At 38.2% G+C, this 17,505-nt stretch overlaps 2 protein-coding genes across 2 annotated transcripts; both read left to right on the top strand.

Annotated features, from left to right (window-relative positions):
• Positions 1–288: 288 nt before the first annotated feature.
• LOC139480514 (uncharacterized) lies at positions 289–3,304 on the top strand. The gene is made up of 5 exons (XM_071263607.1): positions 289–615; positions 1,035–1,116; positions 1,620–1,853; positions 2,388–2,634; positions 3,274–3,304. Coding segments are annotated over exons 1-5 (891 nt in total). The 3' UTR covers positions 3,275–3,304.
• A 4,629-nt stretch (positions 3,305–7,933) lies between these two features.
• Positions 7,934–11,128, top strand: LOC139479414 (fucolectin-4-like). The gene is made up of 4 exons (XM_071262267.1): positions 7,934–8,260; positions 8,693–8,774; positions 9,256–9,489; positions 10,872–11,128. The coding sequence occupies exons 1-4, from the start codon at positions 7,934–7,936 to the stop codon at positions 11,126–11,128; spliced, it is 900 nt and encodes a 299-aa protein (XP_071118368.1).
• The last annotated feature ends 6,377 nt before the right edge of the window (positions 11,129–17,505 follow it).

Here is a 17,505-nt window from a genome sequence, read left to right as displayed (position 1 = left end):
TAGACTTGTCACAAAGTAATATTGATTTACTATGTTGATGTTTTAATTATATATAATAAGCAATATTGATTTACTATGTTGATTATTAATCATATATAAAAAAATATTCAAACATCACAGTTAACTCTGAACAAACCCTCCTATTCACGACCCCGAGTTTTGCATCCCCCAGAGACTCAGCGAACCTGGTGTATTGTGTGGAAACTTTGATTATTCTGTGTATTACTTCCATGTGGATTCCTTCAGTCACATTTTAGTCTGGACAACTGCTATCATCGTGCTGATATGATGACCAAAAAAACCTTTCATCACTTTGGTCAATTGGAAATAATATACATTTGTTGTCAGATACTTTCGAGTATGGTACCAGTAACAAATACATGTATGCCGGATCTTCATTATAGAAAACACCTAGTGGGATCAACGTTTAAGATTATCGAGAAATCATCTCTGTTCTCCTGTGCCGCTGAATGTGTTTCATATGGAATATGCAAGTCCTTCCATTTTGGATTTGGGCGGAGAACGTGCCAGCTGAATGTATTTGACGACCTCCAATATCTGGAAGGTGGAGGGGAAGAGGATTTCATTTACGGTTCAATTATGAGTTGGAACAAGGTAAGATTACACTGGAACTACTTCTTCCTTACGATGTTGTGTCTAAGTGGTGATATGATATTAGCTCAACTGGTGGTAAACAAGCAGATGTTTTCCAATGACGAAGTGTCGTCAGTTTGTTCTGCTTCTCTGTTTTAGTTGTTTGGGAGTAACTTAAATAAATTTCCTGCAAAGAAATTAAAAGCACAAACTTTGTTAAAAGAGTGTGTTTTGAATAAAAAAATGATGCTGGTATAATAGGTATATTGATGGATATGATCATAACGTTAAAACATTTTGTGGCTCGGAAATCTATATCAGATATATATTTGTGTGAAAATGTAGATGACTTGACATTATAGCTGGCATATGCATATTTTCATAATTTCATATATGACTGCATAATTCTTATACGTGTCATATTTTATTCTATGCCACAGACAGCACTTGGTCCTTGTCATAACGTCCTATGTGGATACACGCAAAGATGCAGTACTAAGAGAAATGGCACCGCGCAGTGCGGTATGTACGTTAAATAACGATGAGTATATATTACATAAGAACAGTAATCTGCTTCGGCTGAAACTAGACACTTAAGACCATATCATCGAACATTGTATCATATGACAAATAGGGTTATGATTCATAATATAGTTTTAGTGAAAATCTAAATCCGCCGACACATAAAGACATGATAGACACGCCGGCAAAGCAATGTCCCTGCAGTTACTGGCCGTACAACGTCTTTATTAAACAGTAATTGTGCTTTTCGCTTTGGTTGAAGTCATACCTTTTCATGCTCCCCATAGTCTGTTGCCTCTCCTTAAAATAGAAATCTGCCCCATGTTATCTCGTTTGGTTTCTTTACTTACAAATAAGCCAACATAATCTCAGTTTGATACTACAACACTTTTAAGCCTAATAGTTTTATGTTTTCAACATATGTCACATAACCATGTCGTTCCTAAAGATGTTACCAACCATTAAATGTCAACGTTATTAAAACTGGGTTACTTCTCTTTTAGTGGAGGAACTTCTACCTAATATTGCCAAAGATAAGCCAGCAAATGCAAGTTCAGTGTGGGGTCGTGACATACTCCAGCCTAGTGTTGCAGTAGACGGTGATGTTACAGCGACATGGTCATCTCGATCATGTTTTACTGTTGACAATGGTGATTTCTCACCCTGGTGGCAGGTGGACCTTCTGGACACATTCGTCGTTGTGGAAGTCCGTGTCACCAGTAGAGAAGACTGTTGTCGTGAGATAAACGTTTCATTTCACACGATATTTGTTTTAGTTTCAGTTTCCTTTGCACAAAACACATTATGAATTAACATATATTCATATAAACTATTCACCTTTTATTGAAGTTGTAACATATTTATTATTTGCCTGTCCATTGTGTTGTGACAGTATTATCCCTTTGTTGTCAACACCTACCTATGTAATCCCACTCATGTATGCAATTGGTGGTACTGTTAATCCTCTTCTGTTAATCCCCCACCTACTATATATATTCTGTCCTATGTCCATCTTTCAGTCTTGCTTGACAACGGTATAAGGATCTATACTGAAACGTCGCTTTTTACTTTTTTTGTTATCCATAAAATTGTGTCTACCTTGTCATCCGTCAACTTCTCAGTAATGCCTATCAAACAATTTAACATTCATTTTATAGTCTGAATTTAAAGTGTGAAGTGAAACAAATGGTCCGCCTTTAAGTTTGAAAATAATCGTGGGAACATATTCTATAAGCTGCTGGTGTTCATTTAACATAACATTGGTTTTTCAGCTGAACGCCTTCACGACTTCGCTCTGGACGTGTATCAAGACGACCCTCTTGTCTACCCTAGTGACAGTCCACAACTGTGTTACATGTACAATGGAGCCGTCACAGAGCGTGGCAAGACAGTTGCCATACAGTGTACTTCACCCGTGACTGGCCGTTACCTGAGACTTAGTGGACACAAAACGATTAACAGTCGTGATATTCTGCAGTTTTGTGAAGTCCAGGTCTTTGGCTTCAAGCTGTTACAATGGTACGTCTAACCTAAAGATTTCATATTTTTCTTCATTAGTGACTGTCTAATGTAATTTACCATAAGATTTAGTTTTTTATCGGTTAACCAATCGGAACTTACTCACTGCAACGTACAAGTGTTATCGTACATTATTAATTGTAAATTGAAATTGTTGTCGATGTGTGCTTTGAGTGTATGTAGAAAGGGTAAACAAATTCGTGTCCACATGGGAGAAGATGTTTTCTTCGTTGGTGGGTTGGTGGGTTTGTTGTTTAACGCCACACTCAGCAATATTCCAGCTACATGACGGTGGTCTGTAAATAATCGAGTCTGGACCAGACAATCCAGTGACTGATAGCATGAGTACCGATCTACGCAATTGGGATCGATGACATGAAACAACCAAGTCAGCGAGCCTGACCACCCGATCCCTTAGTCGCCTCTAACGACAATCACAGTCGCCCTTTACGGCAAGTATAGGTCGCTGAAGACCTATTCTACCCCGGATCTTCACGGGTTGTTTTCTTCGTCCCCACTGTGTCAAATGACTAAACGTTTGTTAAATGCTTTCACCTGACTCGAAGCACAGAATTAGGGACACTGCTTGCACCTGGTAAAGGTCTACAGTTGTTCATATATTTACTGTATTTCTTGCAGAATACGTCTCTGTGGTTTGCCTGTTGAGAACCGTTCATTCATACCACCAGTGATATTCCGCCAAGATGGATAAATATCTTATGGGACTTATGGGTCACAAGTGCTTGATACTGTGTTTGTGCAATCAGACGTGGTGTGTTCAAACTCTTCTGTTTAATCAACTGTATATGTAGAATATACACGACAGATGAATTTGTTTGAAAGTAACTTTGCTGACTTTGATTGACTGTACTTTGTATTTCATTTAAAATGGAATGATGAGAAGGTTTAGTTGGACCGAATTCGTGTTGTTATCTCCTTGTACGAGGGTTGATTGATTCTGAGCCACATATAGAAGGCAATCTCTAGCTGCGGACATTACATGATGTCAAAGAGGTGTATCCAGAAATACTTGAGCCAACTGAGCAAACTGTTTCGCTGTGACATCTTAGCAGCAATGAAACTGGGATAAAATCGCTCAAACATCGTTGACAAAAGTGTATCAATGTGGAAGGGGGTTATTTTGAAAAATAATTGATTTTGATGTCTTTAGGTCAAATCTTTCTGTGTGAGGATCAGAACTTATCAATCAACCGTCGTATGTAATACATTATTGAGTGTGTTCATCATATATGTATCCAGTTTGAATTGACACGTATGTCTCTTCAGTTCAGTGTGAGTCTATATCATGAATTAATTATAACCCCAAGGAGATCTCGAGTTTTCAGTCCCGGTAACGTGATGGGTCGTGTCATTGTAACCAGATTGGTGGAATTTTAGCGAGTGCGGCCATTAACTACAAATAAACAAGGATTGTGTGCTGCTTTCACAAATCGATTTGGTTCGTTGCTTCTGTATTTTGATCACATTGATACAAATGTGACTCGAAATACATTCTACAATTTGACTTACCGGAGATCCACACCATCCTTCGGAATAATATTTGAAATAATTTTAACTGTTTGTATTTATCTGTTTGTATTCAACTTTTAATAACTTTTGCAGCCATTTTCCTCTTACGGTTTATCCACATTGCTTTCAAAGTTGTAAATCTGAGGTGTTCATCCACGTGTTTAACACTTATTTATTAGAAATGTACACTTCCAAAGTGCACTGTGCAGTATCTACACAAGAGTCTGTACCTTGTCTCTGTAACGTCTGACAGGAAATTGGTTGGTTGGTTTGTTGTTTAACGCTGCACTCAGCAATATCCCAGCTATATGACGGCGGTCTGTAAATAAATCGAGTCTGGACCAGACAATCCAGTGATTGATATCATGAGCATCGATCCACGCAATTGGGATCGATAACATGCGACAGGAAATGGGTCGGAGTAAGCTATGCATGAAATTAGATTCTCGCCTAGCATCACATAATTCTGCCCAATGCAGGCCCCTGTACGTTTCTTTGACGTTTCTAGTGACTTCAACTTTCCAATAGTCTACTTTACCGTTATGAAGAGCCTTTGATGTCTACATTTCAGAAAAATACAGGCAGTACATATTTCTCAACTGCCTGTAAGTCTGTACCATTGTTACCACCTCCACCTTGTTTCATATATATCCACGCCATGCTTCCCCTATAACTGTAGTTCCCGAATAAAATGGTATTTTCAAAACCAGTTCTTTTGAATCATTTAGCTCTTTAAGAACAACCTACCTTTCAAATCATAATGGAAGATTGTAGTACAACTAAAGGTTTGAATAAACTGAACAAAAGACTGTGTATTGAGTGTATTGAGTTCAAATGAAATACAATGGTGCCATATTCTCTGCTGATGGTCGAACGACGGGACAGTTGACATTGGTATGTGAAACTTTAGAAGAAACTGAAAAAAAGACTGCACTGAATGCACAACAAGGAATAATTCCATTTCTTCAGTTGTCTCCTCAACAATAACTTCATATATTATGCAGCCACCTGTGTATTCAGGACAGACTTACTGACTATCTATTTATTTAATGACGCGTGTAATGAATTCAAATGACGTATGCTGCAATATATTTTTCAAATGGCATTGTAATATAATAGGTTCTTCCGACTGACATTGGTATGTGATACTTAGATTGGGTTAGAGAACTGAACATAACGTTTTAAAAGGAAATTTTGAATATTTCAAACGAAAGTACGAACGGTGTACATGGTAATTCGAAATCTATACATAACCCTCTGCAATACGCTTAAACAAGGCCACGGTACCTGTAATGTACGTAAAATTGTATAAGTATATGTAGTGACCTGCTTTGTTTTGTTAAAAGTGTGTTTTATAATATTAGATAGTTCCAATGTTCTTGCATGTTATGCGCATTCCAGACATATCAAATTTAATGGTGCGTAGCTGCACATATCTTATCCTTTGGATTTGTATGCAGGAACATATAAGTGAATTAGGAAGTACAAGCAGAATGTGTTTACTCGTGTTTACATATGAGTATTTTTGAATATATGCTTCTCAAAAAATGTTTTAGGCATGGCTAATCAACAATGTTAATAATATAATAATCTGGGTGATCTTTAACTTCTTTTGTGTACTATATCTTGAAAGTGACGCCCATCAACCAAAAGAAATTAGTTCTTGATGGCCAGAAAATACAGACAGTGTCCTCTGAACGTGTGTTTTAAGTCATGCACAACAGGTGTTGTAAGCAACTGTTTGATCGTTGTTTGTTGTTTAACGCTACACTCAGCACTATTCCAGCTGTAAATAATCGAGTGTTGACCAGACAATCCAATGACTGACATCATGAACATCGATCTACGCAATTGGGATACGATGACATGCATCAACCAAGTAAGTGGGCCTGACCACCCGATCCCGTTAGTCGCCTCTTACGACAAGCAAAGTCGCCTTTTACGGCAAGCAAAGGTTTCTGAAGACCTATTTTAACTCTGCCCGGGTTGTTAGCAACTGACTGTAAACGGATTAAAATTAAAAACGTTTTTATAAATTATTACAAATAAAGTTGAATTTATACTCTCTTGTCTATACTGTGGGCTGCGACTGTTTGTATATCCATCCATTTGCAAAAGGCAGCCGGACACAAAATATAACAACACAGAATATAATCTCGTTCTTTGGTACCTAAATGTGGGGAACAAATCTTCCAAATCAATGGTATTATTTGGCCTTCGTCCTCTCTTGTGACCATGGCTGTGACGGCGTCTATCGGATGCCGAAAACAGACGCAATACCATTGGGAAATTTCATATGAAACACATTTGTCATGGTCAGCTTATTAATCCACAATTAAATTCCACAATGCATCGTACTACAATATCAGTTGCAATGCAGCATTGATTAACATGGAAATCGAATTTGAATCAAGAATAAGCTTTGCATTAATGATGTTGTCTGCTGAGAGTATGGGTGAATGCAACCAAAAATCAAAGAAACATCTTTTTTGTTATAACAGAACGTGCACTTACATACAAGTACTTGCTCTCAGTAGCTGTGCCTGCATCTTTGACTATGCAAAGATCAATAGGCTGTAATCGGTTAGGTTGAGTGGTTCCTCCTTTGTGTGACAGTTCATAGTCTTTTTGACTGTTTTCGGTTAAGTGGTGCACACAACGGGTGTTCATGATATAGCATAGTCAATTTTGCTAATGCTTGAGTACTAGATGGTGGTTTGGGCAATGTCAATACACATTTCAGAACGACATATGTGTTTCTATATAACAAAGGGCCGTCAATTACTTCAACGTACATGTAAAAAAACAAAACAAAAGACCATTGGACGATCATTGGATGCTTTGTGTTGAAATTCTCCTAATCATTTTAGTTTGACTGAAACGTATACTCGTTGTTAAAAAAACAAGTTATATACATGTCAGATTTTTGTACCCACATGCCCACCTTCAAAGGCTTGTCGAAAGTTGCTTTCTTGGGAATATCAGTATCTTCAAATGAAGATCCTTTTACAATATTTAAAAGTTCGATACTAAATCGATAAGTTTCCAGCCTCACGCAGAAGGAATTAGGCAATAGTAAAATATATTGTTGTGGACATTGGAAGAATTTGATGTCACCACCAAAGAAGGCAAAGACTGTTCTGGGGTGCCATCGTGGTGGACTTTCTTCCAAAAGGCCAGACAATAAGGAGAACATATTATGCTGCGCTTTTCAGGTGAAGACGTGATGGGTTAAAGACAAAGAGACATGGAAAGCTAAGAAATTGTGTGCTCTTCAATACGCAAGTGTGCAAATCAGTAATCAATCACCCTCTGGATGTTGTTATGTTTGTGATGAAACTGAGGTTCATATTTACTTGTACAGTAACTATTGAGAAGCCAGTTAACAATTAATGTGACCGGACAACAATCGGTCTGTTCAAATAATTCTGCCATAGCAGGAATCTTAAAACATGAATCGTATTGTTTAGCTATAACCATGGCAACAGCAGGCGCTTGCTTTATCTTGAATACTCCCAATGTTTACCACTGTTGTCATAAACCTGTCACAAAGAAATATTGATATGTAATATTTATATTTTAAATATATTCAAACATCACATTTAACTCTGAACAAAACCTCCGGTTCACGACCTCAGTTCTGCATTCCTCAGAGACTCAGCGAACTTGGTGTAGTGTGTCGAAACTTTGGTTATTCTGTGTATTACTTCCATGTGGATTCCTTCAGTCACGTTTTAGTTTGGACAATTGCTATCATCGTGCTGATATGATGACCAACAAAACCTTTCATCACTTTGGTCAATTGGAAATAATATACATTTGTTGTCAGATACTTTCGAGTATGGTACCAGTAACAAATACATGTATGCCGGGTCTTCATTATAGAAAACACCTAGTGGGATCAACGTTTAAGATTATCGAGAAATCATCTCTTTTCTCCTGTGCCGCTGAATGTGTTTCATATGGAATATGCAGGTCCTTCAATTTTGGATTTGGGCGGAGAGCGTGCCAGCTGAATGTATTTGATGACCTCAAATATCTGGAAGGTGGGGGGAAAGAGGATTTCATTTACAGTTCAATTATGAGTTGGAACAAGGTAAGATTACACTGGAACTACTTCTTCCTTACGATGTTGTGTCTAAGTGGTGGTATGATATTAGCTCAACTGGTGGTAAACAAGCAGATGTTTTCCAATGATGAATTGTCGTCAGTTTGTTCTGCTTTTCTGTTTTAGTTGTTGGGGAGTAACTTAAATAGATTTCCTGCAAAATGTACCGGTATAAAGAAATTAATAGCACTTTGTTTAAAGAGTGTTTTTTAAATAAAAAGACTTATGCTGGTCCAATAGGTATATTGATGAATCTGATCATAGCGATAAAATCATTTTGTGGTTCGGAAATCTATATCAGAAATATATTTGTGTGAAAATGTAGATGACTTGACATTATAGCTAGCATATGCATATTTTCATAATTTCATATATGACTGCATAATTCTTATACTTGTCATATTTTATTCTATGCCACAGACAGCACTTGGTCCATGTCATAACATCCTGTGTGGATACACGCAGAGATGCAGTACTAAGAGAAATGGCATCGCACAGTGCGGTATGTACATATTACATAAGAACAGTAATCTGTTTCGGCTGAAACTAGACACTTAAGACCATATTATCGTACATTGTATCATATGAAAAATAGGGTTATGATTCATAAAATAGTTTTAGTGAAAATCTAAATCCGCCGACACATAAAGACATGATAGACACGCCGGCAAAGCAACGTGCATGCAGTAACTGACCGCACAACGTCTTTATTAAACAGTAATTGTGTTAAAGTCATATCGTTTCATGCTTCCCGTAGTCTGTTACCGCTCTTTAATGCAGAAATCTGCCCCATGTTATCTCGTTTGGTTTCTTTACTTACAAATAAGCCAACATAATCTCAGTTCTGTTTGATACTACAACACTTATTAACCTAATGGTTTTATGTTTTGTTTTCCACATATGTCACATAACCATGTCGGTCCTAAAGATGTTACCAACTATTACATGCCAATGTTATGAGAACTGCGTTTCTTTTCTTTAAGGGGAGGAAATTCTGCAAAATTTGGCGAAAGATAAGCCAGCAAATGCAAGTTCAGTGTGGCGACATGACATGTTCCATCCCAGTGTTGCAGTAGACGGTGATGTTACAGCGACATGGTCATCTGGATCATGTTTTGCTGTTGACAGTGGTGATTTCTCACCCTGGTGGCAGGTTGACCTTCTGGACAGATACGTCGTTGTGGGAGTCCGTGTCACCAGTAGAGAAGACTGTTGTCGTGAGATAAACAGTTCATTTGACACGATATTTGTTTTAGTTTCAGTTTCCTTTGATGTCCAAAACACATTATGTATTAACATATATTCATATAAACTATTCACCTTTTATTGAAGTTGTAACATGTTTATTATTTGTCTGTCCATTGTGTTGTGACAGTATTATCCCTTTGTTGTCAACACCTACCTATGTAATCCCACTCATGTATGCAATTGTTGGTACTGTTAATCCCCCACCTACTATATATATTCTGTCCCATGTCCCTCTTTCAGTCTTGCTTGACAACGGTATAAGGATCTATACGGAAACGTCGCTTTTTAATTTTTTTGTTATCCATCAAATTGTGTCTACCTTGTCATCCGTCAACTTCTCAGTAATGCCTATCAAACAATTTAACATTGATTTCATTTTATAGGCTGAATTTAAAGTGTGAAGTAAAACAAATGGTCCGCCCCTAAGTTTAAAAATAATATATTTGTTTAAAAAAATTCTTTGGACGCATAAAACACATTACATATAACACTTGAATATATTCATAAAAAACTATTAATCTTTTACTGAAGTTGTAACATGTTTATTATTTGGATTGTTAGATACAGTAACATCATGTGTGATCTTTTGTTATGCACCTGTAACCATACATCAGCTGCTGTTGAACAGAAAACAAAAGACAGTTACCTCCCTTCAATCAACAACAAATCATATGTCCATAAAATATTATGGGTCGGACCATTTGATTTCTTTAGGAAACTTGTAATTTGTTTTTTAGTGTCAATATAATGTCTCGACCCTCGTTTTTGAGAGCAAAGCCATAATCTTTGACGTAAAGACATGAATATGAGAGACGGCATGCTTATAACACTTATTTATAAATGATTATTTTAAATCTTTCATTCCAAGAGGCAATATCATGTAGGTCACTGTGTTGTATCCTTGGACAAGGTTATTGACTCCACTTGTACTGCTGTGCTACGACTCAAACAGATGTTGCCTGTGATGAGAAATACCCTGATGCCCTTGAAAACGATTACAAGATAACAACAGTACAGGACCGATGTCAAGAAAGATATTTGTATTGTCATTAAATATCGTGCATGCCCACCACGGGCATCAATGAACGCCCCAACTCGACGACGGACAGATGATGTTGGATTCGAGGCCATTTGTCTCGGGAGGGCCTTTGATAACTGATCGTTGTTATAAGGGCTAAATCGAAGGTCAAGGTGATCCACAAGTACTCTATTGGTGTTAGATGTGGTGATTGTGCTGGTCAAGGCAAGATCTTGTTTTGACGTAAAAACAAATGGTCCGCCCCTGAAAATAATCGTGGGAACATATTCTATAAGCTTCTAGTGTTCATTTGACATACTATTGGTGTTTCAGCTGAACGACTTCACGACTTTGCTCTGGACGTGTATCAAGACGACCCTCTTGTCTACCCTAGTGTCAGTCCACAACTGTGTTACATGTACATTGGAACCGTCACAGAGCACGGCAAGACAGTTGCCATACAGTGTACTTCACCCGTGACTGGCCGTTACCTGAGACTTAGTGGACACAAAACGATTAACAGTCGTGATATTCTGCAGTTTTGTGAAGTCCAGGTCTTTGGCTTCAAGCTGTTACAATGGTACGTCTAACCTAAAGATTTCATATTCTACTTCATTTGTGACTGTTTAAAGTAATTTGACATAAGATGGTAAGAGTCAGCATTTTTGTCGGTCAACCATTCGGAACTTACTCACTTCGACGTAGAAGTGTTATCGTACATTATTAATTGTCAATTGAAATTGTTATTGAATCTGAAATGAGTGTATGTAGAAAGGGTAAACAAATTCGTGTCCACATGAGAGAAGATGTTTTCTTCGTTGCTTGGTTTGTTGGTTTGTTGTTTAACGCCGCACTCAGCATTATTCCAGCTACATGACGGCGGTTTGTGTAAAAAATCGAGTCTGGACCAGATAATCCAGTGACTGATATCATGGGCATCGATCTATGATGACATGCATCAAACCAAGACAGCGAGCCTGACCATCCGATCCAGTCAGTCGCCTCTTACGACAAGCATAGTCGCCTTTTATGGCAAGCACTGGTTGCTGAAGACCTATTCTACCCCGGATCTTCACGGGTTGTTTTCTTCGTCCCCACTGTGTCAAATGACTAAACGTTTGTTAAATGCTATCACCTGGCTCGAAGCACAGAAATAGGGGCACAGCTTGCACCTGGTAAAGGTCTACAGTTGTTGATATATTTACTGTATTTCTTGCAGAATACGTCACTGTGGTTTGCCTGTTGAGAACCGTTCATTCGTACCACCAGTGATATTGCGCCAAGATGGATATATGGGAACTTATGAGTCTAAAATGCTTGATACTGTGTTTGTGCAATCTGAGTCATAAGACTTTAATCAACTGTAAATGTAGAATATACACTACATATGAATTTGTTAGAAATTAACTTTGCTGACTTTGATTGACTGTACTTTGTATTTCATGTAAATGGAGTGTATGTGAAGGTTTAGTTGGACCAAATGCGTGTTGTTGTCTCCTTGTACGAGGGTTGATTGATAAGTTCTGAGCTTCATTTAGAAGACAATCTCTAGCTACGGACATTACATGAAGTCAAAGAGGTGAGTCAACTGAGCAAACTGTTTCGCTGTGACATCGTAGCAGCTGTGAAGGACCTCTACGAAACGAGGAGAAAATCCCTCCAACATTGTCGACAAAAGCGTATCAATGTGGAAGGGGATTATTTTGAAAAATTATTGATTTTAATGTCTTTAGGTCAAGTCTTTCTGTGTGAGGATCAGAACTTATCAATCAACCGTTGTATGTAATACATTATTGAGTGTGTTCATCACATATGTTTGAATTGACACGTATGTCTCTTCAGTTCAGTGTGAGTCTATATCATGAATTAATTATAACCCCAAGGAGATCCCGACTTTTCAGCCCCGGTAACGTGATGGGTCGTGTCATCGTACCCGGATTGGTGGAATATTGGCGATTGCGGCCATTAACTACAAATAAACAAAGATTGTATGCTGCTCTCACAAATCAATTTGATTCGTTGCTTCTGTATTTTGACTGATCACTTTGATGCAAATGTGACTCGAAATATATTCTACAATTTGACTTACCGGAGATCCACACCATCCTTCGAAATAATATTGAAATAATTTTAACTGTTTGTATTTATCTGTTTGTATTCAACTTTTTATTATATAACTTTTGCAGCCATTTTCCTCTTACGGTTTATCCACATTGCTTTCCAAGTTGCAAATCTGAGCTGTTCATCCACGTGTTTAACACTTATTTATTAAAATATACACTTCCACAGTGTACTGTACAGTATCTACACAAAAGGCTGCACCTTGTCTCTGTAACGTCTGGCAGGAAATTGGTTGGTTGGTTGGTTGGTTTGTTGTTTAACGCCGCACTCAGCAATATTCCAGCCATATGACGGCGGTCTGTAAATAATCAAGTCTGGACCAGACAGTCCAGTGAATAATATCATGAACATCGGTCCACGCAATTGGGATCGATAACATGTGACAGGAAATGGGTCGGAGTAAGCTTTACATGAAATTAGATTCTCACCTAGCATCACATAGTTCTGCCCAATGCAGCCCCCTGTACAATGTACGTTACTTTGATAGTGACTTCAACTTTCCAATATTCTACTTTACCGTTATGAAGATCCTTTGATATCTACATTTCAGAAAACTACAGGCAGTATATATTTCTCAACTGCCTGTACTGAAAGCACAACAAAGACTAATTCCATTTCTGAAATTGTCTCCTCAACAATATCATATATTACGCAGCCACTTGCGTATGCAGGCAGACCAACTGACCATCTATTTAATGACGCGTGTAATGAATTCAAATGGCGTATGCTGCAATATATTTTTCAAATGGCATTGTAATATAATAGGTTCTCCGACTGACATTGGTATGTGATACTTAGATTGGGTTACAGAACTGAACATAACGTTTTAAAAGGAAATTTTGAATATTTCAAACAAAAGTACGAACGGTGTACATGGTAAATCGAAATCTATACAATGTCATGGTGCCTGTAATGTACGTAACATTGTATCAAAATATATGTAGTTACTTGCTTTGTTTTGTAATAAATGTGTTTCATGATATTAAATAGTTGCAATATTCTTGCATTCTTGATGGCCAGAAAATACAGACAGCGTCTTCTGAACGTGTGTTATAAGTCATGCACAACAGGTGTTGTAAGCAACTGTTTGATCGTTGTTTGTTGTTTAACGCTACACTCGGCACTATTCCAGCTGTAAATATTGGGATATTGCAATTGGGATACGATGACATGCATCAACCAAGTGGGCCTGACCACCAAATCACGTTAGTCGCCTCTTTTGACAAGCACAGTCGCCTTTTACGGCAAGCAAAGGTGTACATTACCCGTGTGTAAAATCAAAATAAGAAATTTCGCGCCTGCGGGACAAGTACCGGCAAATTGATGGGATTGCAATGACACCTGGTACAAGGTCGTCTCGTCCCATTACATTGATTGCACTCCGCAATAGAATAAAATCTGCTCCTGTTATCAATAGAGATATCCGTTCAATAGCAACTGTCAAAATCTACCATAGAAGCGGCTCTATGCAGCCCGCCTGAATACAAGGCGTCCTGTGAAGGGTGTGAACCTAACAATTTACCATATATACATGTATATTTAGGTGGACTAGACAACACCAGGGACGGGTTGTGCACCAATGGAAACAAGGTTTTCTCTAAGATGAACAGATGGCGGAAAATGTTGTTAGCGATGTAGTGGCGAGCGGGATGCCAGGGCAACAATTCTTTGCCATGATCGGTATGGATCGGTATGGAGAGTGTGTGTGTGAGTGAGTTTGTGTGTGTGAGTGAGAGAATGTGTGAGAGAGAGAGTGTGTGTGTGTGTGTGTGTGTGTGTGTGTGTGTGTGTGTGTGTGTGTGTGTGTGTGTGTGTGTGCTTGTACTAGTCCGGACTAATGCTGATTCATGGTGCCAGTACACTGAGATACCACTCCGAATCCCCCACTCAGCCACAGTATACTGACTCTGAGCCGACCAGTCCTTGTTTTAGCCGGTTAATTACGAGCGCCAAATAGCGTAACAACAAGTACAACGTCTTTTACGTCTTTGGTATGATTATCTGTACCTTTTCTATCATTACCGACTGTCGTATCTATCTTACTATTGGATGCAATCGTTCGGCCACTGCGTTCACCTGCGTTACCTTGTTACATCGGAGGGGAACAACTCACTTGACACTTCCCACTAAAAAATAACGTCGTCATATATACGACGTCATCAAGTTGCGACCGTATGTTCGAATCTCCCGAAATGACGTCATGATAAAGCAATGATATGTTCTTCGTTGCTGTTTGCGTTTTAACGCGTGGCTATCTTATATTTATGATTATGTACACGTATGAACACAATGATGTACAATGACATTTGTGTCGCTACATAATATCACTAGGATCAACACCTGGTAGTTTAGTTATTGATTCATAAATGTATTCTTATGTTATAGTCGGAATCAATGCATATTAAAAGCGTTTTGTGGCTATTATTTTCACAATACACATATTCACATTTACAAGCTCGGATTGTCAACAATTCATCATCTCAAAACAATTTTGTCTTCACGAGAGGAGCAGTACTAGCCTTGCATAAAGGATGTTGTTAGAAACTGGTTGTCAACGAATGAAAACAATAGTGTGTCAGTTGAAATGATTCAATCAATCTCTGATCCACCATATAGCTGGGATATTCTAGATAGGCTTTGAAGATCAAATAGAAAAACGAATTAATTCTATGTTGATTTTTACAAATCCATTTGATGTATCGTTTCTGTTTTGTGAGTGATCACATTGACATATAATTAGTTGATACTGTAGATATTGTACATGTTGTTACACTGTTTCTGTTTGCATTCGACTTTCCCTGCGTTGCACATCTATATTGCGTTTACATTTCATCCGTATTGCTTTCACGGTTGCACATCCGATTCGTGTACCCTCGTGTTTAACAGTCATTGCTTACAAATGTACACTTCAGCAGTGAGGCATGAGTGCAGAACTACCCAATCTCCACACACAAGGCTGCAGTGTCTCCGAATTTCAAAAAGGTTGGAGTACGCTATGCATGAAATAAGTCACATCTTACATCACTCACTCCACTCTCCAATTCACTTCACAACTGTCTCGACGTTTGTGCAAAATTTCCTGATTAAATTAGGATCGTTCGTATCATTTTGTTCTTTCATAACAGCCTACCTTGCAACTCTAAATGTTAGTTTAATACTATTTAGGGAATAAAATCAATATTCGCATTACCAATATTGTCTCCTTAACAACAGTTCCTGCATTTTGCTACCCACGCGTGTATGGATGCAGAACAGATCCACCATACATAACCACTGTTATTAATTTTTTTTTCATGTAGTGATGCATTCCGTAAAAGGCGACTATGCTTGTCGTAAGAGGCGACTAACGGGATCGGGTGGTCAGACTCGCTGACTTGGTTGATGCCAATCGATCCCAATTGCGTGGATCGATGCTCATGATATTAATCACTGAATTGTCTGGTCCAGACTCGATTATTTACAGACCGCTGCTTTGAAAAGCGTTCCCGTTATATCATAGACTGTCAGCTCAGGGTGGGAGGGAAGCCCGAAGTGATGCAGACGTTTACCGCTTCGGTGAAACCCAGTGGCAAGGGTATGGTGCTAACAAACCTAGAAACATAATCTGGGCAAACCGGGATTCGAACCCACGTACGACCATAGGTTCCAGGCGTGCAATTCTCCACAGCGAATTGCGGTTCCTTAGACGACTGGTCCACCCCTCCCTGACATATCCTGAAGTATTATGGTGATTTTCTAATGGTATTGGAAGAATCGATTAACCTGAATGTAATTTAATACAGCGTCCATTTGATGGGTGGTTGTGATATGTACACGCTGCATAAATTCGGAAGTAGGTATTTTTTCCCGAACCTTAAAAAAACAGGCATAAATTATATTTGGGAAATTCTGAAAATTACAGACAAAAAATGTACAGTGCAAAAGGAAAATCTTTGTAATATGCTAAAACAGGATGAGGGTTATATAAGACATATATATATAATTGAATAAGTGGAGTAAGATTGAACTATATTACTATATTGTGCCTGAGAGTTAGAACTTTACTGTGCTTTACATATATATATATATATATATATATATATATATATATATATATATATATATATATATATATATATATATATATATATACGTTAGTAAACTTATCCTTCCCAGCAATCGCTGAAGCCATATATGTCATTTTCACGATATACAGTCGAATAGTTTTAATAGCATGTTGCAGACGTGTGTCTCAAAAATGACCTTGAATCCCACGGTGTAATGCTGACGGAACGGGTGTTAATTGGGGCTAATCTCCGATTCGAACCCTTGATAAGCGGATCCTGGTATAGCTAAGTCACGTCACGGAGAATTTCAACCATCAGATTAATGACACCACTATGAAATTTAATTTACAAGTGACCCAGGGATCCAGCCTTTTTCAAATATAGAACTGCAAGTTCTGAAAATTTAAAGAAAACTCATCCAGTCACGTCATCTCTTCTGCATACCCGAGAGACACCTCCCCAGAATATAAAATGGACGGTCCCTCAGACGGTTACTAACCACACACACATACGAAGCCTTCAGCCTTAGCCTAAGAGCAACCCCAACAAACTAAACCCCAAAACCTAAAACTAAACCACCAACCACAAAGCCCTCAATAATGGAAGGTCTAAATATTTTTCAGTGGAACACCAACGGACTAACCTCCCACGGCCATGAACTAAAAACTAAATTTAAGCAAGATAAAGGCCCACATATTGCTTGCATCCAGGAAACTAAATTCTCCAAAAAATCCAAATTCACACTACCACACTTCAACTCAGAACAGACCGAGCCCAAACCAAAACAGGTAGGGCCACAG

This window comes from Haliotis cracherodii, unplaced genomic scaffold (genome assembly GCF_022045235.1).
Source record: "Haliotis cracherodii isolate W230 unplaced genomic scaffold, xgHalCrac1.p SCAF_4, whole genome shotgun sequence".
In the NCBI taxonomy this organism is placed as follows: Eukaryota; Metazoa; Mollusca; class Gastropoda; order Lepetellida; family Haliotidae; genus Haliotis; species Haliotis cracherodii.
Note: the sequence above shows the minus strand (reverse complement) of the source record. Positions and strands in the feature narration are given on the sequence as shown.